The sequence below is a fragment of the Scyliorhinus canicula genome, chromosome 9 (assembly GCF_902713615.1).
Source record: "Scyliorhinus canicula chromosome 9, sScyCan1.1, whole genome shotgun sequence".
In the NCBI taxonomy this organism is placed as follows: Eukaryota; Metazoa; Chordata; class Chondrichthyes; order Carcharhiniformes; family Scyliorhinidae; genus Scyliorhinus; species Scyliorhinus canicula.
Genome location: NC_052154.1, coordinates 154,801,421 through 154,823,451, shown reverse-complemented (window position 1 = coordinate 154,823,451; position 22,031 = coordinate 154,801,421). Strand labels below are relative to the sequence as shown.

At 47.3% G+C, this 22,031-nt stretch overlaps 2 protein-coding genes across 3 annotated transcripts in view; both read left to right on the top strand.

The window, feature by feature from the left end:
• ctr9 (CTR9 homolog, Paf1/RNA polymerase II complex component) overlaps positions 1 to 16,698 on the top strand; it is a 74,019-nt gene extending 57,321 nt beyond the window's left edge. Inside the window, exons 21-25 of the mRNA XM_038807985.1 lie at positions 2,064 to 2,204; positions 2,446 to 2,600; positions 5,076 to 5,178; positions 5,658 to 5,770; positions 15,854 to 16,698. Of these exons, the coding sequence (XP_038663913.1) occupies positions 2,064 to 2,204; positions 2,446 to 2,600; positions 5,076 to 5,178; positions 5,658 to 5,770; positions 15,854 to 16,262 (921 nt within the window). The 3' untranslated portion in view covers positions 16,263 to 16,698. The remainder of the gene's footprint in view (positions 1 to 2,063; positions 2,205 to 2,445; positions 2,601 to 5,075; positions 5,179 to 5,657; positions 5,771 to 15,853) is intronic.
• A 502-nt stretch (positions 16,699 to 17,200) lies between these two features.
• The window catches only part of LOC119971810 (trichohyalin), a 47,278-nt gene continuing 42,447 nt past the window's right edge, over positions 17,201 to 22,031 (top strand). For both annotated transcript variants that reach the window (XM_038807984.1, XM_038807982.1), the window contains exon 1: positions 17,201 to 17,330. In XM_038807984.1, coding sequence (XP_038663912.1) covers positions 17,295 to 17,330 — 36 coding nt within the window. In that variant the 5' untranslated portion in view covers positions 17,201 to 17,294. The remainder of the gene's footprint in view (positions 17,331 to 22,031) is intronic.

Sequence of the window (22,031 nt, the reverse complement as noted above, 5' to 3'; positions counted from 1 at the left end):
TGGAGTCCTCTGGCACCACCCCTGAGTCTAAGGACGATTGAAAAATGATGGCCTGTCCTCTGTAATTTTCACACTCACTTCCTTCAGCATCCTTGGATGCATCTCAGCTGGTCCTGGTAAGAACAGATGGCCTATCAAATACCACCACCGTTGTAATTTTAAGCCCTTCAGGTGTTTGAACTGTTTCTTTTCACCATGGCTTAGACAGCAGCATTGTCTTCCTTGGTAGAGGCAGATGCAAAGTATACCTCAACCATGCCTCCTTCTCACTGATTAAATCCCCTTTTTGGTCGCTCATCAGCCTTGCTCCTCTTTTTACCACCCTTGTACTATTTATATGCCTGTGGAATACTTTGGGATTCCCTTTTATGTTAGCTGCCAGGTTCTTCTCATGGTCTCTCTTTGCTTCTCTTATTTGCTTTCTGAATTCCCCTCTGAACCTTCCTTATTCAGCTTCTCAATTGGATTATCCACATGGCACTTGTAATAAGCACACTTTCACTGCCACATCTTAATCTCTTATCTCTTTCATCATCCAAGGAGATCTGGATTTGTTTGCCTTTGTAGAAATATATCTAGACAGTACTTGAACTATATTTACTTTAAAGGCAGCCCATTGCTCAGTTACAGTTTTGTCTGCTGATCTTTGGTTTCAGTTTATCTGGGCCAGATCCATTGAAGTTGACTTTCCTTCAGTTAATTGTTCTTACTCTGGCTTGCTCTTTGTCCTTTTCCATAGTCATCTAAACCTTATGACACTCATCACTATAATTTCTAAATGTTCACTTATTGACCATTTGGTCTTGATTTTGATTTGATTTGATTTATTGTCACATGTACCGAAGTACAGTGAAAAGTATTTTTCTGCGGCCGAGGAACGTACACGGTACGTACATAGTAGATACAAGAATAATCAACAGAGTACATTGACAAATGGTGCATCGACAAAACAGTGATTGGTTACAGTGTGGAAAAGCAAAGCACATACATGAGTAAGAGCAGCATAGGGCACCGTGAATAGTGTTCTTACAGGGAACAAATCAGTCCAAGGGGGAGTCGTTGATGAGTCTTGTAGCTGTGGGGAAGAAGCTGTTCCTGTGTCTGGAGGTGCGAGTCTTCAGACTTCTGTACCTTCTGTCTGATGGAAGGGTCTGGAAGAAGGCAATGCCTTCTGATGTCTCTGATAATGCTGTCTGCCTTCCTGACGTAGCGGGAGGTGTATACAGAAACAATGTGGGGGTGGAAAGTTTGTGTGATGCGTTGGGCTGAGTTCACTGATCTGCAGTTTCTTGCGATCTTGGACTGAGCAGTTGCCATACCGGGCTGTGATGCAGCCGGATAGGTCCACCTCATTCTCAAGGACCAGGCCCCAGTCTTGCCCTTCTTTGAACCAGGACTCTATTATTGCCACAGCATTGTATTTCTGGGTAGCTATTTGCATTGGCAACTCATCAATCTTATTTGCCATTCTCCACCATCCCTTAAATGCATCTATGTTATTCACCTCAACCACTCTTTATGGCAGTGAGGTTCACATTCTCATCGCTTTCAGGGTGAAGAGGTTTCTTCTGATTTCCCTATTTAAAAAAAAAATTTTTTAAGAGTACCCAATTATTATTTTTTACCAATTAAGGGGCAATTTAGCATGGCCAATCCAGCTAGCCTGCACATCTTTGGGTTGTATGAGTGAAACCCACACGGACACGGGGAGAATATGCAAACTCCACACGGGCAGTGACCCAGGGCCGGGATTCGAACCCGGGTCCTCATCGCCGTAGTCCCGTGCTGACCACTGCGCCACGTGCCGCCCTGATTTCCCAATTTGATTTCTGGTGTCTGTCTTATAGTTTCTGGTTTTAATCTTCCTCACAAGTGGGAACACTTCCTCCGAGTCTATCAAAACCTTCCATAATTTTTAAAATCTCTTTCATTAAAGGTAGCTTTAGGATAGACATACAAGTCAAGAAAACATTGATTTCTCTTTCTAAACGTATATGACAGGGATTGCACTGATATCTTTTAACTGACAGCTGAGTGTCTCTCTCTTTTCTCTCTTTCATTAGGAGGACAAGAAACAGAAGGAATTAAATGAGCAACGCAAGTTGCTGGAGCAGCGAAGTCAGTTTTTGGAAAAAACCAGGAGCTTGTTGGTGTTCAATGAAGAGATGGAGACTTCGAAGGAGAAGAAAAAGGGAGGTGGAAAAGTGAGAGAAAATGTTTAACTTTCTTCCACACACATTCCTTATATTATAGAAAACCACTTGGTCCGTGTCAGCATTCCTCTCCATGTGTGAAAATAGTCCGAATGGGATTCCGTTATATAGCCTAGTGGTTATATTTTTCTCTTAGCGAATTTCTGTTACCATATTTCTCTTGGTATCTTATTACAATAATATTTTATGTTACCATATTTCTCTGAATGGATATTTGATTTCCTCCTCGCAGCGTGGGAAGAAAGGAGAGTTTGAAGAGTTTGTTAACGATGATTCTGATGACGACTTGCCACTTCCCAAGAAGAAAAGGAAGCAGAGAGGGAGCGGCAGTGAACCTGAGGATGGAGACGAGGACGCCAATCAAAAGAAAAGAAAGAAGAGGAGACGGTACGTAAAAACCCGAACCAAAGTTCGCTTCGACTACAGGCATAGTTAGTCCCACCAAGGCAGCTGATGGAATTTAAATTCAGCTAGTAAATCTGGATTTATAAAGTTAGTCTCAGTAATGGTGACCATGTCGATGTCATGAAAATCCATCTGGTTCACTCATATCCTTTCGAGAAGGACGTCAGCTATTCTTACCCGGTCTGACGTACATGTGACTCCAGATCCACAGCAATGTGGTTGACCCTTGATGCCTTCTGCAATGGCCAAGCAAGCCACTCGTTTTAAGGGCAGTTAGGGATGAGTAACAAATGCTGCCCTTGCCAGTGACGTTCACATTCCATGAAGAAAAAAATGTCCAGACTAATATTTTGAAGAGACTGCAAGGATTTTGTAACTTTATTGAAAAAGCTTTGGTTTTTTTTGTATATCTGAATTATTTTTGTACATTGTTTCTCTGTGGATATTTAAGAGGCGGAAGGATTAACTGAGAATCAGCTTAATAGAGGGCAGATAGGGAAACATAGGAACAGGAGAAAGCCATTTAGTCGCACAAGTCTGTTCCGCCATTCAATGAGATCAGGGCCGATCTGTGATCTGACTCAATATGGGCATTTGCCCCATATCCTTTAATAACAAAAATCTGTGCCTTTGGCAGGAAAGAGTTCCACATTTCCCATCCTCTGTGTGTGGAAATGTTTCCTAATTTCACTCCAAGAAAGGTCTGATTCTAATTTTTAGATGGTTCTTTCTAGCCCTAGACTCCCCACCCTGTAGGAATAGTTTCTCTTTACCAATACTATCTGCCCCCCCTTAATGTTTTGAAAAAATTGGCTAAACCACCCCTTAATATTACTAATTTCCAGAGAATGCAACACTAGTTTGTACAATATTTCCTTGGAATTTGAATCTTGCAATCCAGGTGTCATTCTGGTTAACCAATGCTGCCCTTCCTCCAAGGCCAATATTTTTTTTTCTAAAGTGCGGTGCTGACTGCACCAGTCTTAGCAAATGCTGTGTGGGGATTTGCACAATATAGTGGTGTAGTGGTCCTGGTGTTAGTAATCCAGAGGCCTGGACTAATAATCACGAGAATAAAAGTTCAATCCCCACTCGGGCAATTTGAGAATTTGAATTAGGATTTTAAAATAAAATTCATTGGAAGCAAAAAGCTGATGTGATTAAAGGTGACCATGAAGTTGTCAGATTGGAAACTTATCTACCTTGAGGCACTGAGCACATCTCACTGAAAAAATGTTTCAGCATCCAGCATTCCTGAAATAAGACAAGAGGACGTATAAAGTGCAATAATTTAACAACTGTTTTGTCCCCTTCCACACCCTGCCCCTCTTTTTCTACCTACTTCCCCTCCCTCTCTACTCTCCCGTTCCCCTTCTCCGCGCTCTCATCACCCTCTACCTGTCTCTTGCCCCCCCCCCCGCTCTCTCGTCCCCTTGCTCCCTCCTCCTCGTGCTCTCTCCCCCTCCTCCTCGTGCTTTCTCTCCCCCTCCTCCTTGCACTCTCTCCCCCCTCCTCCTCGTGCTCTCTCTCCCCCTCCTCCTCGCGCTCTCTCTCCCTACTCCTTGCGCTCTCTCCCCCCCTCCTCCTTGCGCTCTCTCCCCCTCATCCTCGCTCTCTCCCCCCTCCTCCTCGCGCTCTCTCCCCCTCCTCCTCACGCTCTCTCCTCCTCCTCGCGCTCTCTCTCCCCCTTCCTCCTCATGCTCTTTCCCCCTCCTCCCCGTGCTCTCTCGCCTGACCTCCCCGCTCGCTCCTCCCTCCGTCTTGTGCTCTCGCCCCCTCCCCCTTGCGCTCACGCCCCCCTCCTCCTTGCGCTCTCGCCCCCCTCCTCCTCGTGCTCTCGCCCCCTCCTCGTGCTCATGCCCCCCTCCTCCTTGTGCTCTCTGCCTCCTCCTCGTGCTCTCGCCCCCCCCTCCTCCTTGCGCTTTCTCCCCCCTCCTCCTCATGTTCTCTCCCCCTCCTCCTTGTGCTCTCTCCCCCTCCTCCTCCTCTCTCCCCCCTCCTCCTCATGCTCGCTCCCCCTCCTCCTTCTCTCTCCCCCTCCTCCTTGCGCTCTCTCCCCCTCCTCCTTGCGCTCTCTCCCCCCATCTCCTTGTGCTCGCTCCCCCCTCCTCCTCATGCTCGCTCCCCCCTCCTCCTCATGCTCTCGCCCTCCTCTCGTGCTCTCTGCCTCCTCCTCGTGCTCTCTCTCCTCTCCTCTACGCGCACTCTCCCCCCTCCTCGTCGCGCTCTCTCCCCCCCACCACGTCGCGCTCTCTCCCCTCCTCCTCGTGCTCTCGCCCCCTCCCCATGCTCTCTCGCCTGACCTCCCTGCTCTCTCGCCCTCCTCCCCACTCTTTCCCCGCTCCCTCGCCCCACTCCCCATTCTCTCAACCTGCTCTCTCGCCCGCCCCCCCTACTCTTTCATGCCCTACCCGCTCGCTCTTTCTGCCTCTGTATCCCTCATTCCCACCTGAACAGACCCCAGAGAGGTGCTGAGGATGGCAGTGATGATGAGGAAACTGGCTCAAGAGCTAAGAAACCACGCAAACCAAAAGCAGGAGAGCGCAAGAAGAAAGAGAAGGTTTGTGTCAACCACTTGGAAATTGTTGTGTTAGTTGAGTGAAAGCAGTATCTAACTTCTGTTCCGTACTCCTAAATTATAATTTTTTGTCTTCTCAGTTATGCGTAACCCTGTATGTTAAACAGATTTATTTGGCAGCACGGTTGCACACGTGGCTAGCACTGTGGTTTCACAGCGCCAGGGTCCCAGGTTTGATTCCCCGCTGGGTCACTGTCTGCCCGTTCTCCCCGTGTCTGCGTGGGTTTCCTACGGGTGCTCTGGTTTTCTGTCACAGTCCAAAGACGTGCAGGTCAGGTGGATTGGTCATATTAAATTGCCTTAGTGTGCAAAAACGTTAGGGGGGATTATTGGGTTATGGGGATAGGGTGGAAGTGAGGGCTTAAGTGGTTCGGTGCAGACTAGATGGGCCGAATGGTCTCCTTCTGCACTATATGTTCTATGTATCAATTTTTGGAATTAAACATTTGCTTGTTCCATAGATCAAACCCGAAAGGCTCCCGCCTTCCATGAGGAGTAAAATCAAGTCAAAAGCAATAATTTCATCCAGTGACGATGATTCCTCTGACGAGGGGGCCCTGAAGATAGAGGAAGGGTACGTAATTTTAACAATAACCTTTTAATGAACCGGTCAGATACCTTTGAATCTGTATATATGTACATGTGTGTGTGTGTATATATGTACATGTGTTTGTATATTTGTGCGTGTGTCTGCAAGGTACATCTGCATGTTTGGAGGCCCATTGCTCTCCCTCTTTGCGGGGCCCCTGCATCACTCCCTGTCTCTTGGTGGCATGGGGGACTGCCTCCAATGATGTCAATCGCTAACCCCAATGATGTTGAGCCCCTTCCCAATGACATAATGACCTCCTGATCCCACCCACCCTCAACTCACACAACGCAAGGCACAGAAACCCAAAATCATTGTTTAATTGATGTAGTGCTCTTTAACTAATTTTTTTTTCAATTGTATTTTATTCCAAACCAATATAAAAAGTTACAACACATACACAATTCGGGAAACAAACTTCCCATCACACAACTATACAGTTTGTACAAATCCCCCCCCCCCCCCCCCCCCACACACACAACAAAGAAAACCAGGCCGCTATCCCAGTGGTGTTGCTGATCGCCACTCCAATGAAATTTGTCATCGATTAATCAGAGAGGCGAAGGCCACAACATTGGTCTTCCTCTCCTCCATCAGCTCTGGCTTCTCCGAAAACCCAAATATCGCCACCAAAGGGGTCCGGCTCTACATCCTCCCCCACTATTCTTGCTAGTGCCGCAAACGCTCCTGCCCAGAATCTCTCTCACTTTTTGCAGCCCCAAAACATATGTGCGTGATTCGCTGGTCCCCGCCCACACTTCTCACAATCGTCTGCCACCCCCTGAAGGAACCCATTCATTCTTGGTATTATGTATTTTCTTTTCATGTACTAAATGATCTGTTTGAGCTGCGTGCAGAAAAATACTTTTCACTGTACCTCGGTACACGTGACAATAAACAAATCCCATCCAATCCATATGTACCCTGTGTACCACCTTGAATTGTATCAAACTCATCCTTGCAAATGAGGAGGTCGCATTTACATTTCGTAGCGCCTCACTCCATACTCCCAGGTGTATCTCCCCTCCCAGCTCCCCTTCCCACTTTTCCTTAATCTTCACCACCCGCTCACTTCCCTGTTCTCCCAGCCATCTGTATATGTCTCCAATCCTGCCTCCCCTCCACATCCGGAAGCAACATTTGCTCCAGCAGGGTGAACCTCGGTAACCTGGGTACTCTTTCCAAACCTTCCGCGCCACGTCCCTTACCTCCAGGTATCTAAACTAATATCCTCTTGGGGCTCTACCCTCTCCTTCAATTTATCTATACTGGCGAACCCTTCTTCCAGATACAAATCCCTCACCTTAACCAGCCCCATTTCTTTCCACTTCCTATACTTGCCATCTATCCCCCTGCTCAAAACTGTGATTTTCACACAACAGCGTTAACACCGACATCCCCTCTATCCTAAACTGCTTCCTCATGGACTGCACCACAGGGCTCTCCGAGTATCTGCTTGGCGCCATTGGCAACGCTGCCATCACCCTTGCCCTTAAAATGGACCGCCAACAGAATTCCTCCTCCATCCTAACCCATTATATCCCTTGCCACCATCATCTTACCTTCTCCACGTTCGCCGCCCAATAGTAATATAGCAGGTTCGGTAACGCTAACCCTCCCTGGAGCCTCTGCCTCTGAAATAGAGTCCTCTTAAACCGTGGCACTTTCCCTGCCGATACAAAGTCCAAAATAATTGTGTCTAGTTTTCGAAAGAAGTCCTTCGGTATAAAGATCGGGAGTGTCTGGAATATGAACAGGAACCTTGGCAGAATGTTCATCTTTACCGCTTGGTCTCTCCCTGCTAAAGTCAAGTGTAGCATGTCCCACCTTGAGTCCTCCCTAGCCTCCTCCACCTGTTTTATTAAATTCCATTTGTGTAACATCGCCCTTTCCCTCGCTACCTGAATCCCCAGGTATCTAAACCTGTCTCTGGCCACCGTAAATGGCATCCCCTGTAAATTGGCTCACCGACCCAACTTATTCACCAGGAGCACTTTTCCCTACATTTAACTTATATCCCGAGAACGCCCCAAAACTTACCCAGCAGTCCCATGATCCTCTACATGCTCTCCAGCGGGTCCGAAACATACAATAGTATGTCGTCTGCATACAGCGACACTCGATGCTCCCTTCAACTCCTCATAATCCCTCATCATTCTGCCAACCAGAGGCTCTATAGCCAGTGCAAACAGCAGCGGTGACAGTGGGCACCCCTGCCTTGTTCCCTTGTGTAGTTCAAAGTTCCATGAACCCATGTCATTGGTTTGCACATTCTCCCTCGGTGCCACATATAGCAGGCGCACCCATGTCACAAACTTGGGCCCAACCCCAAATCTTCCCCGGACCTCAAACAGGTACCGCCACTCCACCCGGTCGAATGCCTTCTCCGCATTCATGGACAGCACTACCTCCTGTACCTGAGCTCTTGATGGGGTCGTGATCACATTTAACATCCTTCCTATATGCCTAGAAAGCTGCCTGCCCTTTACAGAGCCTGTTTGGTCCTCAGCAACCACCCTCGAGACTCAACCTCCCATCCTACCCGTCACCACCTTAGCCAGTACTTTCACGTCTGTATTTAATAATGATATGGCCCTGTGCGGCCCACATTCCAACAGGCCCTCTTCCCTTTTTGTGATTGTTGCCTGCGTCATTGTCTCCAGCAGTCCCCCCTTCTCCAACGCCTTCATACCTCTTATACTATCCAATACCTCCCTCAGCCCCAAGGGCTCCTCTAGGGCCAGCCTCTTCTCTTCCTCCAACAGCGGAAACTCCAGTTCATCTAAGAACCATCCCATGTCCCCCTCTTCACTCACCCACCCCCCCCCCCCCCCCCCCCCCCCCCCCCCCCCCCGAGTCGGTCCTGTACAGCTCCTTATAATAATTCCAACACCTCGTTTATCTTCTCCGGCTCCGTCACCACATCCCCTGCCCCAGTCCGTATCTTCCCGGAACGTGGCCTGCTTCCGTAGCTGATGCACTAACATTCGACTCGCCTTCTTCCCATATTCATCCTGCACCCTCTTGCCCTACATAGCTGTACTACCGCTCTCCCGTTGTCAGCCTATCAAATTGCCCTTTTTTCCTCCTCACCAATCCCTCCATTGTGGGCACTCTCGAGTACTCCCTATCTACCTCCACCATCTCGCTCATTAGCCGTTCGTATTCCTCCCTCCTTTCCCTATCCACATATGCGTTCAATGAGATAATCTCCCCTCGGATCACCGCTTTTAGCGCTTCCTAAAAAGTGGCCGCCGGTACCTCTCCATTTTGGTTCAATTCTACATAATCTTTAATCGCAGCCGGACTTTGTCATAAAATCCTCTATCTGCCAACAACCCTGAATCACGCCTCCACAGCGGCCTCTGCTCCCGTGCCGATCCACGGCGAATCTCCAGCCAATGGGGCGCATGGTCCGAGATTACTATCCCTGCATACTCTGCCTCCTCCAGCCCGACCAAAATCTCGCGGCTCACCACCAAAATGTCAATTCTGGAATACGTTCTGTAACATGCGGAAAAAAGGAATACTCCCTTCCCCCTGGGTTCTTGAAACACCACGGATCCACCATACCCATCTTTTCCATAAACCCACACAACTCCTTTGCCATACATATCCTATCCATTGACCTGGGGCTCGATCTATCCACTCTCGGCTCTAGGACACGATTAAAATCTCCTCCTATAATTAACTGGTGTGTGGCCAAGTCCGGGATAGCTGCCAGAAACCCCCTCATAAAACCTACATCATCCCAGTTTGGTGCATATACATTCACCAACACCACCGGCATCCCCTCTAATACCCCACTCACCATCACATATCTTCCACCTGGGTTCCTCACTTCCTTCGCGCTCACAAACCCTGTCTTACGCAACAAAATTGCCACACCCCGCGACCCAAAGGCTCCTCCTACTGACCCATCCCTCTCCCGCCCTCACCTCTCTGTTGAAGGCTCCCCGCTGAACTCCACCTCCCCCACCCAAACAAAGGCTCATCCCAGACCACAGGTCACCTTCCCCAAGAACAAACAAAATGAAAACACACAGCCCCAGGCAGCAGAAGGGGACATGGGGACAGCCGTCCCCTTACAAACTTTTCACCCCGGCTACCCTTTGTCAACCCAACAGTAAAAAGAAGAAAAAGCCCCTCCACATCGGAGGAAAAGAACCCCCCCCCCCCAACTTTCTCCAACTCCCACTCTACCCATATTCCCAATTACTTCAAAGTGCCAGCACCTCGGTCTCCCAAATTGTTCAGTTCAGATCTCCCCCAGTTTATGTTCCTTGATAAAGTTATTGTCCGCTTCTGGGGTCTCAAAATAGTACTCCCGGCTAGGTCACCCAAAGCTTCGCCAGGTAGAGCACCCCAAACCTGATCTGCTGTTGATAGAGCACCGCCTTGGCACTGTTTTGCTAGCTCAGCTGTGCTATCCTGGTATATTTGGACCTTGTTCCTATCCTATTGACAGCTGCGCTTCTCCCTGGTCCAAGGCAGAATCTTCTCTTTCTCCATGAAATTGTGGAGCCTCGCAATCACCGCTCGCGGCGGCTACCCCACTTTAGGCTTCTGCCACAGAGACCTGTGCGCTCAGTCCACTTCAGGGGCCTTATCCAATAACACCCCCCCCCCCCCCCCCCCCTCCGTAACCAGCAGAACTTCTCCTCCGACTTTTAGTTACACTTTTCCGTCGAAGTTGACCCAATTTCGGGTAAAGAGAGCTATTTTCTACACCTTCAAGCAGGCGCAACCACTCTCATCGAGGCTGCCACCGGAAGTCGTGCTCTTTAACTTAAGACAACGAGAAGCTTGTACTGTAATTGATAAATTGAAATCCAAGCCTATCGTCAGCATGACGGTAGAAATGGGAAATATTGGGGTCCGTGTGTCTTGAGTTGAGCAAACGTGAACTGGCAGATGAGCAACAGGATGGAGAAATCAGCCGATAATATGACTGCAAGGCAGAATGAGCTGGAAAAAACTCCAGTGTAGGAGCAAATACTCGAATGAAGTGGGGTGTCCAGTCCGAGTCTATGGTCTGGCAGGATTCCATTCTTTGTCCAGAGGAGAAGAGACTTTCCGAAGGCCAGTATTGAGAGTGTTGGGGCATCCATCCATCCAAAAGGCAGTAAATTCAACACGCAAAATCAAGTGAAGATGTTAATAGTTCTGCGGCTTTGTAAAGGTGTGCCAAGTACAGGTTTCAAGAGACAGCCCAGCAAAAACAAGCAAACCACACTTGTCCAGAACTCAACAGAGCTGCAGAAGAAGAATTGGCCTCTGTAATAAGCACAGCAGAAGCATCAACGAATTCAATAGGTTTCAAAACGCTATGACAAAGATACACCCTCATCGTCATGCAGAGACAGTGCACATTCAAACGCAGATTATTCCCAAGAATTCAAATCATGTGAAACAAATATTCCAGTTTAGCTGTCCGAATAGACTGAGCCGCCTATTATTGACTCTCGAGCTGGGTCCACACCAGTTGAACGTCATTTGGTGGGTTCTGAAGTAATGGAGCACCCAGCAGAAACAAAACCATGGAAATCTCCTTCCAACTGCACACTTGAGGAATGCCAAATGGAATTGCATGCCCACTCCCAAGAGAATGGATTGTTTGTTGGGGAAGAAACCGGGACGGAAACGATATTAGAATTTCCTGTTGATTGCCTGGTAGTAGAATCTGGCTTTGAGTCTCAAATGGCAGAATTCTAGGACAAGCCCCAAAAAGTGAAAATTCCGCTCGCTATTCAAACGGACTCTCTGGACGAAAGCCGGAAAATAAAATTCCCCGTTGAACTGCAAGAAACAGCCAATTTGAAAATCGGCAGCCTCAACAATTCCAGTGTGAATTCAAAGCAATACAATACGAATGGTGTGGGTGGCACGGTGACACGGTGGTTAGCACTGCAGGCTCCCGTCACCGAGGACCCGGGTTCAACCTCAGCGCCGGGTCACTGTCCATATGGAGTTTGCACATTCTCCCCGTGTATGTGCTAAATTGCTCCTTAATTGGAAAAACATAATTGGGTACTCTAAATTTATATTTTTTTAAATTGTTTTTAAGAAAGAAAAATACGAATGGCCAAAATTAAACGTCAAGAATGGCATTTCCTGACCAGTTTCAAAGGTTGGGTCCCCCAGCTACTGAGTTATCCTCTCAGGAGAACTAAACCCCCTCTAAAGGGGGTAGTTAACCCCCAGTAGATGGAACTGCAGATCGACTCCTCAGAGAAATCATTACGCCTTGACATAAAATTGGACAGTCTTTAACGAAGTGTCACGGTAGAATTCCCCATAAATCTTTCCCTGTAGAATCCCAAATAGGAGAATTCATGGAATTGGATCACAGCATGGGTGGTACTGTTGCTTTGCGGACAGTAGCAACTGGATCTTGTGTTGAATTAAGAAAACTGATTTCCAAGGCGATATTCCAAAGCGCAATTAGTTACCGTCCGACATTCTCACTCTTAGGGCCTGGCCTCTGGCTCTGGTCGAGTTCCACGCTGGCCGCTGCTCACCGGAAACCACAATGCCGCTGCTTGCCTGCCCTTCACACCACCCAACTTCTCACCTCTCAGCTTTCGATGGGGTGGCTGGACCTCTAGCATGGATGACCATGTGTGCTCCCTGGCTGCTGCTGGGTGCTGGCTTTATCTAGCCTGGCCTCTGTTCTTTGGTTGGTTGCCTGCCTGCCTTTGAGGTTGAGTCGCCCTACTGCCCCCCTTGATGACCATTGGCCAGCACTCCATCCTCGCCTCACTGAAGGCTTTGCAGGCTCGCACCCCAAAGTTAGGTCAGTGACCTCACTTTTGTCTTGGGCTGCCCACCTAGCCAAATGTCAGATACCTGGCCGCTGCTTCACTCGATAAATGTTCAGAAACCTCAACCAGTTCAGGAGATCCGTCTTAACAGCTCTAAGCCTCCACTACCTCGCAGAGTCTGGCCAACTGTTTCCCGCTCTAACGGGGAGCCCACCGATCTGTCCACACCACAGTCACGTCTCAGAATGCCCCCCCCCCCCCCCCCCCCCCCCCAGGCCATTGGCCGTGTCCCCGCACTGCATCGCTGTGTGTTTCATTGGAAGTCCACCTCTGTGTGTTTGTATATGCGTACGTGTGTCTGCATGTGCATGCGTGTGTCTGTACGGTGTGTGTTAGCACTGTTTCTTTATGTTTAATGTCTGAACAGGTTAATTACAGTCAATGGAAAGGGGGGTGAAAGTTGGTTTCACATTTCGCAAGCTACAGATTTTGAAAATGTATTGAGAGATTCCTCATAACCTCCCAGTTTTACATAAAGTGATGCTGTTCTGTCTGCCCTCAGTGAGTCAGTGTGTTTGTCATATGGGCAGCTAAATCACACGGGGCAGGAAGATCTTGGTTTTGATTCCTGCTACTGGGGAATCTCTATGCTCCTGGGTAAGAGGAAAACCCTGCTGGAGGAAACAAGGTCAGGTTTCACTGGTGAAAATATGGAACTCGCCACCACAGGAAGTAGTTGAGTATAGCACAGATGCACTTAGTGGGAGACTAGATAAACACATGAGGGGGAGAAAAAATGAATGAAATGCTGATAGGGTGAAATGATGTATGATAGGAGGAGACTTGTCTGGATCATAAACACTTTTATTCATTCATGGGCTCTGGGCATTGCTGATAAGATAAAATTACCCAGCCCTAATTGCCCTTGAGACGGTGGTGAGCCTTGGTGAATTGCTGCAATCCATCTTGTTGGACCTTATCGTCTGTTTCTGCTGTGAATGCTATGTTCTCCGATGTCCACACAGCCAAAGTGCCAGAAGAGACCACACACCAATTAGGAGTGGAGAAAATTAGCAAGAAAATCAGGGGAAAACATTGTTTGGAGAATGGGAGCAGTTTAACAATTCAGACCTGAGTTTGCAGGTTTATTTTTGAATGTTTGCTTTTGGTGAATGTTGTATTTGAGATATAGGGTAATAGCTTCAGCAACCCAGTATCAGCATCCCTGCCCATCCCAGGAAGTAGGCCAGCTCCCTACGGAGTCTGTTACGCGTTCGCTCATACTCTTAAATCTTATACTGGAGGATGTCTGTATTTATGGTGCTTCCACTCCAATTCTTCATTTCCAAAGCTATGGGGGAAAGAGCAGGGGGTGTGTGAGACTAATTAGATCGCTGTTTCAAAGAGCCAGCAGGTACTGATGGGCCGAATGCCTCTTTTTGTGCTGTAAGATTAAATGATTCTAGCCGGCGACTAACTTGGGTTCTAAACAATGTTTCCTTGGATGTCTTATTGCTGTGCGGCTGTCACGTGTGCACACATCTTGGAACGGCCATTCCTTGTGCACAGCCTGTTAGTTCCTTGTGCAGCACATTCCCAATTGCTTCAATTCAAAACCCACCAAGCGGGGTTACTCCAGGTGAGCGACATATACCAGCTGTTGTACATCCCCACACAGACGCTGGAAACTACAGGAAATGAGGCAGAAAAGACCAAATGGGTGCTCCCCGGTCGGTGTACACCAGTAAAACTTGATTTCTGCCCTTTCGAATGACACAAAGCTAAATGGGAAAGTAAGATGTGAGCAGGGCCCGAACAGATGGCAAAGATACACAGACCAGGTCAGTGATTGGTGAAGAGTTAGCAGATGAAGTATAATGTAGGGAAGTGTGAAATTATCAGCTTGTAGAAATATTGGAAAAGCAGAATCATAGAATCCCTACAGTGCAGAAGGAGGCCATTCGGCCCATCTAGTCTGCACCAACTCTCTGAAGGAGCAATCGACCGAGGCCCAATCCTCAAACCTATCCCCGCATCCCCACCTAGGGGCAATTTAACATAGCCAATCCACCTAACCTGGATTGTGGGATTGCCAGGAGGAAACCCAAGCAGACCTGGAATGAATGTGCAAATTCCACACACACAGTCACCCAAGGCTGTCAGGCTAGTAAACTGTCAGCCACTGTGAGGCTAGTAAATGTTGGGTTTTAGAGGAACTTGGAGATCCTTGTCCACAAACCGCAGAAAATTGACATTGTGGGGGGGCAGCACGGTGGTACAGTGAATTGCACTGCTGCCTCACGGCGCTGAGGTCCCAGGTTCGATCCCGGTTCTGGGTCACTGTCTGTGTGGAGTTTTCACATTCTTCCCGTGTTGCATGGGTTTTTGCCCCCCACAACCCAAAAGATTCTAAATTGCCCCTTAATTGGAAAAAATGAATTGGGCACTCTAAATTTATTTTTAAAAAAGAAAATTGACAGGTACCGAGGCCAATTAGGAAGGCAAACGATTACTGGTCAGATGATTAAGGGGGTTGCAGTATACGATTAAGGAAGTCTTGCTGAAATTGCGCAGGGCTTTGTAGAGACCATGCATGGATTCTGTATACAGTTTTTGTTTTATTTCTCAAGGATGGGTGTACTTGGCCAGAGGAAGTGCAATATAGGTTTGTTAGACGATTCCTGGGGTGAGAGGACATATAAGAAGACATTGAATACAATGGGCCTATATCCCTGGGGTATGGAGGAATCATCTAATTGAAACTTATTAAATTGTTAGGAGGCTTTGCAGAGAAGATGCTGAGAGATTATTTCTCCTGGCTGTAGAGTTTAGCACTATCAGGATATGTGGGCAGCCATTTAGGACTGAGATGAGGAGAGATTTCTTCACTTAGCGGGCAGTGACTCTTTGGAATGCACCTCTCCTTTTGGATACTCTGCCGTTCAGTATATTCAACACTTTGGTCAATAGAATCTTTGGGAATTAAGGGATATGGGGATGGGGCAAGAAAGTGGAGTTGAGGCAGGAAATCAGTTATTAAATGACAGAACAGGCTTGAGGGACATTACAGCTCCTATTTCATATGTTCTTATGAACCAAGGGGGTTTGGGGCACAGTACATGTTGAGAGGCCAGTCAGAGATCTGAGCATAACTGTAACATGGCCCATTGTGTAGCCGCAGGGCAGGGTGTTACCTGCGGTTACACTGCTAGCACAGCCGTAGTGTAACCGCAACATGGTCGCAGTGTAGCCGCACGATAACCATTGCATGGCCGCAGCCTGACCGCAAATTCATTCTTTCCAGAAACGCACGGGACACTGGTTCTGATGAGGATGAATCGGCTGACAAGCCCAGGAAGCGAATCGTGTCCGAGAGTGAGTCAGAAGATGGACGGAACCAGGACAAATCTGAGAGCGAGGCGGGCAGCAGTCCGAGGTCGGGGACTGCGCGTTCGGTTGCTGACTCTGACAGCGAGCCGTCAGCCAACGGGCGGCCACAATCTGATCGCTCAGGTAGGAGTAGATCTGCCAGCTCATCGTCAGAGGATGAGTCTCGCCCTGTCTCGCGGGCCACGAACAATTCGGAACAGAGGTCTTCTGATGGAGGTGGTTCAGGCCAGGGCTCAGCAGGTGAATCAGACCAAGAATCCAGTCACGGAGGTGCTCGTCAAGGATCCGTGTCTCCAACACAATCGGATGATGACAGCGACTGATTCACATTCGCTCCGACGTTCCCTTCACTCTCATTTGGCTCAGTTTGGTCAATCCGGAGAACTAAGTCAATGCTGAAGTTTAGACAAGAGTCATTTATTTTATTGAAAACTGTGAAACCTGGCTTTTCATATTTTGACAGAGGATTGTGATATCTACTTGTGAATTTATTTTTGACTCTTATGTTTCGTATCAGAAATAGTCCAAGGTTTGATGGCAGTCGGGCGCTGTTACAGTGATAATAAAGCTTCGGGCGAGTCAGTCAAACTGATGCAGGCTAGACCCTTGTTCATGTTGATCAGAAAAGAGCCAATATTTTAGGAGACAGGCACTATAGACACTGATAAATGTGACCTATGATTTTTTTTTCCTGGAAACCCTTGTAAACCAAGAGATGCTTACAATATTTGTTAAATAAATGTTTCATTTAAAATGAAAGTTTTTTCTTGAATAATTGGTTTGATTGTGTGTGTGGAATGAGACACGTGTGACAGATTCAAATTTGTTGCTGAATTAACGTTCCCCTCCCAAATCCACCCCCCATCAAGCTGGCCGTTTTAGGGGCAATAAATTGTTAACCAACTGGATAGTATACACTTGGGCGGAATGGGTGAGGGGCATTACAAGACTTGGCATATGTGGCTCCTGTAGCTGAGCAGCCAACTGACTCAAAATGTTTTAAATTAATTTTTATGGGCTGTGGGCGTCAGCTGTGCCATCATTTATTGCCCATCCCTAATTGCCCTTGAGGGGCGGCTAAGAGTCAACCACATTGCTGTGGGTCTGGAGTCACATTTGGCCAGACCAGGTAAGGATGGCAGATTTCCTTCCCAAAAGGACATTAGTGAACCAGATGGGTTACAGTGGGTTCATGGTCATCACCAGATGTTTAATTCCAGATTTCTATTGAATTCAAATTTTACCATTTGCAGTGCGGAGTTTGAACCTGGGACCCCAGGGCAGTACTCTGGGTCTCTGGATGTCAAGTCCAGTGACAATACCACTACGCCATTGCCACAGCAAAAGGAGAAAGAATGACCCACCGAAAGACAAAATTGAACGTTATACAGGTTAGGAAGATTTTTAAGGACAAGATTAAGCCATTCTGTGCCTCCCGCCCGCTCCGCAATTCGTGTCTGATCAGTATCTTTCTTAACTCCATTTATCTGCATTGGTACTCTTGCCCTTAACACTCTTGCCTAACTAACATCTTAAGTTGTGATGCATTCAATTGACTTCCAGCCCCAAAAGCTTTTGGGGGGAAGTAAGTGTCCGATTTGGACTTTGTTTATGGACTTTTTGGACTCTCCCACTAGAGGGCGTAGTTTCCCCATCAAATCTGTTTAATCATTTATAGACCATGGGTCAGAATCTCACAGTAAGGGACTAGCTGTTTAGCTCTGAAATGAGCAAAGGTTTTTTCATGTAGCTAAATTCTCTATCCCAGACAGCTGTGTTCAGTCATCGAGTATATTCAAGATTTTGTGCACCAAAGGAATCAAGGAATATGGGTTTTTGACAAAGGGTCATCTGGACTCAAAACGTTAGCTCTTTTCTCTCCCTACAGATGCTGCCAGACCTGTTGAGATTTTCCAGCATTTCCCCTTTTGGTTTGGTTTCAGATTCCAGCAACTGCAGTAATTTGCTCTTATCGAGGAATTTGGGGAATGGGCAGGTGGAGTTAGGGCAGATGATCAGCCATGACCGTACAGTATTTTTTAAAAAAAATTTAGAGTACCCAATGATTTTTTCTAATTAAGGGGCAATTTAACGTGGCCAATCCACCTACCCTGGACATCTTTTGGGTTGTGGGGGTTAAACCCACGCAGACACAAGGAGACTGTGCAAACTCCTCACGGACAGTGACCCAGGGCCGGGATTCGAACCTGGGTCCTCAGCGCCGAAGGCAGCAATGCTAACCACTGTGCCACCGTGCTGCCCATGACCGTACAGTATTGAATGACGGAGCAAGCATGAGGGGCTCTATGGCCTCCTCTAATTTTTTGTCTTAATCACCTCAACTGCTAAATCATCTTTTCTTACGGAAGTACAAGTTTAGTTTTCACCATCAAACACAAAACCCTTTGAAAAGTCCTCCAGAGACTTTGGTATTCAGCAAAATGTGTTACTATCCTGCGACTCCTGCATGACCAAGCCCTTTTGTAACCGGATGGGCATGAAACAAGGATGCGTGATTACGCCAACTCTCTTCACTACCTACCTCAGTCTGATTATGGAACTCATTGTGACCAATTTCCACAAGTTGGCATGATTGAACTTCGACCCTCCAACAATGCTGCATTGCCCCAGTACTGGCCCTCCTGCAATGCTGCGTTCCCTCAGTAGTGACCCTCCAACAATGCTGCATTCCCTCAATACTGACCCTTTGACAATGATGCGTTCCCTCAGTACTGACTCTCCAATAGTGCAGCACTCCCTTAGTATTGACCCTCTGACAATGCAGAACTCCCTCAGTACTGACCCTCTGGCAATGCAGCACTCCCTCAGTACTGACCCTCCAACATTACTGCATTCTTTCAGTACTGACCTGCTAACAATACTTCACTCCCTCGGTACTGACTGCCCAACAATCGTGCATTTGCTCAGTACTGACCCTCCAACAATGTATCACTCCCTCTGTACTGACCTGCCCAACAATGCAGCATTCTCTCAGTACTGACCCTTCAGAAATGGTACGACCCTCCAACAATTCTGCATTTCTCAGCACTGATTTGCCAACAATACTTCACTCCCTCAGTACTAACTGTCCAAAAAGGCTGCATTTCCTCAGTACCGACCCTCCAACAATGCTGCATTCTCTCAGTACTGACCTGCCCAATAATGCTGCATTCCCTCAGTATTGACCCTCCAATAATGCTGCATTCCCTCAGTACTGACCCTCCAATAATGCTTCACTCCCTCGGTACTGACCCTTTGACAATGCTGTGTGTCCTCAGTACTGACCCTCTGACAGTGCAGCATTCCGTTAGTACTGACTCGCTGACAGTGCATCACTCTCTTAGTACCACCTGTCTGACAGTGCAGCATTCCCTCTGTACTGCATTGAAGTGTTGACCTGGATTTTGTGCCTAAGTCTTAGGGACGTGACACCTAAAGCTTAAACTCTGTTATGGCTCAATCAAGGCGGTATAGTTTCATGAGCTCAGTTCAGTTTGAGCAAATGAGTGCTGGTGAATTAGAGTTATTGACAAGGGTGGGGTAGAGAATTGGTGGTAATTTTAACTCGTGCAGGATTTAATGAGCCAAGGAAAGTGGTGTCTATGAAAGTCCATACTACGTCTGATGTCACCAAGGGGCAACGTTATACATTAAAGGGATGTGGGAGAATAGCATTAAGAACGAGATGGCAAATAAGTTTGTCAAACCTGCTGCAACATTTTTTTTAAACATGGCACCTTTTCACCACTTTCATCAGCAGTGGCTAGTGCATACTCCAGAGTCAGAATATTGTGGGTTTGGGCAGCACGGTGGCACAGTGGTTAGCATTGCTGCCTCACGGCGCTGAGGACCCAGGTTCAAATCCTGGGTCGCTGTCCGTATGGAGTTTGCACATTCTCCCCGTGCGTTTCACCCCCACAACCCAAAGATGTGCAGGGTAGGTGGATTGGCCACGCTAAATTGACCTTTAATTGGGAAAACAATTAATTGGGTACTCAAAATTTATTTTAAAAAAGAATATTGTGGGTTCAAGCTCCAGATACTTGAACCCGTCATCCAACCTGCTGACACTTCCAGTGCAGAACTGAGGGAGTGTTACGTTGCCACATGTCAACTTTCAAACAAGACATTAAACTGAGGCTCCTTCCCCTCGGGTAAGTATAAATGATCCCATGGCACTTTTTGCTGAACAGCAGGGCATTATCCCCAGTGTCCTGATGGATGTTTATTCCTCAACAAACATCAATGAAACAGATTACTTGGTCTTCATCGCATTGCTGTTTGTGAGCGCTTGCGATGTGCATACTGACTGCCTCGTTTCCTACATTACGACAGTGACTACACTTCAGAAGTACTTCATTGGTTGTAAAGCACTTTGGGATTTCCTGAGGCTGTGAAGGATGCTACAGAAATGCAAGTTATTTCCTCTTCTTCGTGTTGGTTTTGATGAGATGCCCTCACACTTGCTGAGGACGTCCATTGTTCTGTGGACTCTGCTTGAGGGGGAAACCTCCCTCGTTCTGCCCAGTCACTGCCCTTCATTCCTCTAAGCATTTTGATCAGCTTGCGCCTTAAGTATCTCACCTCTGGTAATAGTTTACCCTTCACTTCACATAGTCTGCTTCTCATTCCATCCGCTCCCATCTCTTCTAATTCATTAAGTAATGATCTGTCAGGATGGAACCTTATCCCAGGGCACCCTGTCCTAATAAAAGCTCAAGTTTCAAGCTCATTCCCACTCTCATCTCAAGTGACACATGTATCATGTATCAGTGTTGCCAGAGACTGCATTGCGTTAGGTTAATCATTCTAGCTCCTTCAGGATATTCGTTGACCAGTAACCTGGTGCCTACAGGAATGTCTGTGAAGCAATCGGCCACTGCTCGCCTGGCTGTTTTATCCATAGTGAGGAAACCCACACCCGATTGTGGCTCCCTCCAGAAGATGATCTCTGTGAGCAGCGCTACTTTGAATGGCAGTGCCCGGCCTTACTCAGCTGCCTGGAAATCGCAGGATCAGGCAGCAGCAGGAGACTTCCCAAGCAGCTCAGTCTGGTCACAGCAGAGTATAGTGCAGGGTCAGGGGCTGAGCGGCGTTATGCGCCCTGCGAGCGCTCTGTCTCCAGGGGGAGCACTCTCCAGGTTTCGACAACTGCAGGGGGATCTTGTACGCAAAAGGAAGGTAAGTCCTTTCTGGGAAATAAAGAATCGGCGTCGAGTCATTTTTGCTGGAAAACTGAGGGGCCAAGTCACACAGAGACTTTAGGGAAATAGTGGGGGTTTATTTGGTCGAACCGAGAATGTTGCATTGAGTTGCACAGTAAATGTTTCTAAGATTGTGGGGCGTTCCTGATGAGACAAATACAGAGAAATTCTTTCTGTGGTGAGTTGGAAATGGTAATTAAATTGTGTGCTTGAGAAAGAGGAATGTTAAAGGACACCGGAAGTGAGCAGGAGAGATGGATTAGATGGGTAAAAATCTCAGGCACAGACTCGTTGGACGACACATGCTAACACATTGAATTATTCGAGACTTTTCCCAGAACATTTTACAACCAAGGAAGTGGTTTTTCAAGTCTAGTCTCTGTTGTCACAGAGAAAAACTCAGTAGTTAATTTGTACATAACAAGATCCCACAAACAGCAATGTGATAAATTTTCAGAGAATCTGTCTGGAGGTGAATATTGGCCAAAGGTGATTGGGAGAATCCCACTGTTCATCTTCCAATATTTGCAGCGGGATTTTCCATATCCACTTCCCAGGCAGATGTGAAAGACAGAACCAACAATACTGTAGCTCTCCCCCAGTACTGAACCTCTTGACAGGTAGCATTCCCTCAGTACTGATAGCACAGCATTTCCTTGGTACTCACCTCTCCCAACACAAAGATGTGCAGGGTGGGTGGATTGACCATGCTAAATTGCCCCTTAATTGGAAAAAAAAGAATTGGGTACTTTTTTTTAAAAAAAAATTTTAAGTACTGCTTCTGACATCATGGTACTTCTCAGTTCTGCTCTGATATGTCAGCCTAAATGATGTATTCCATTCTCTGGAGTGGTTCCCCAGCCTGGAGCAAGATTTTATTTTACCCTT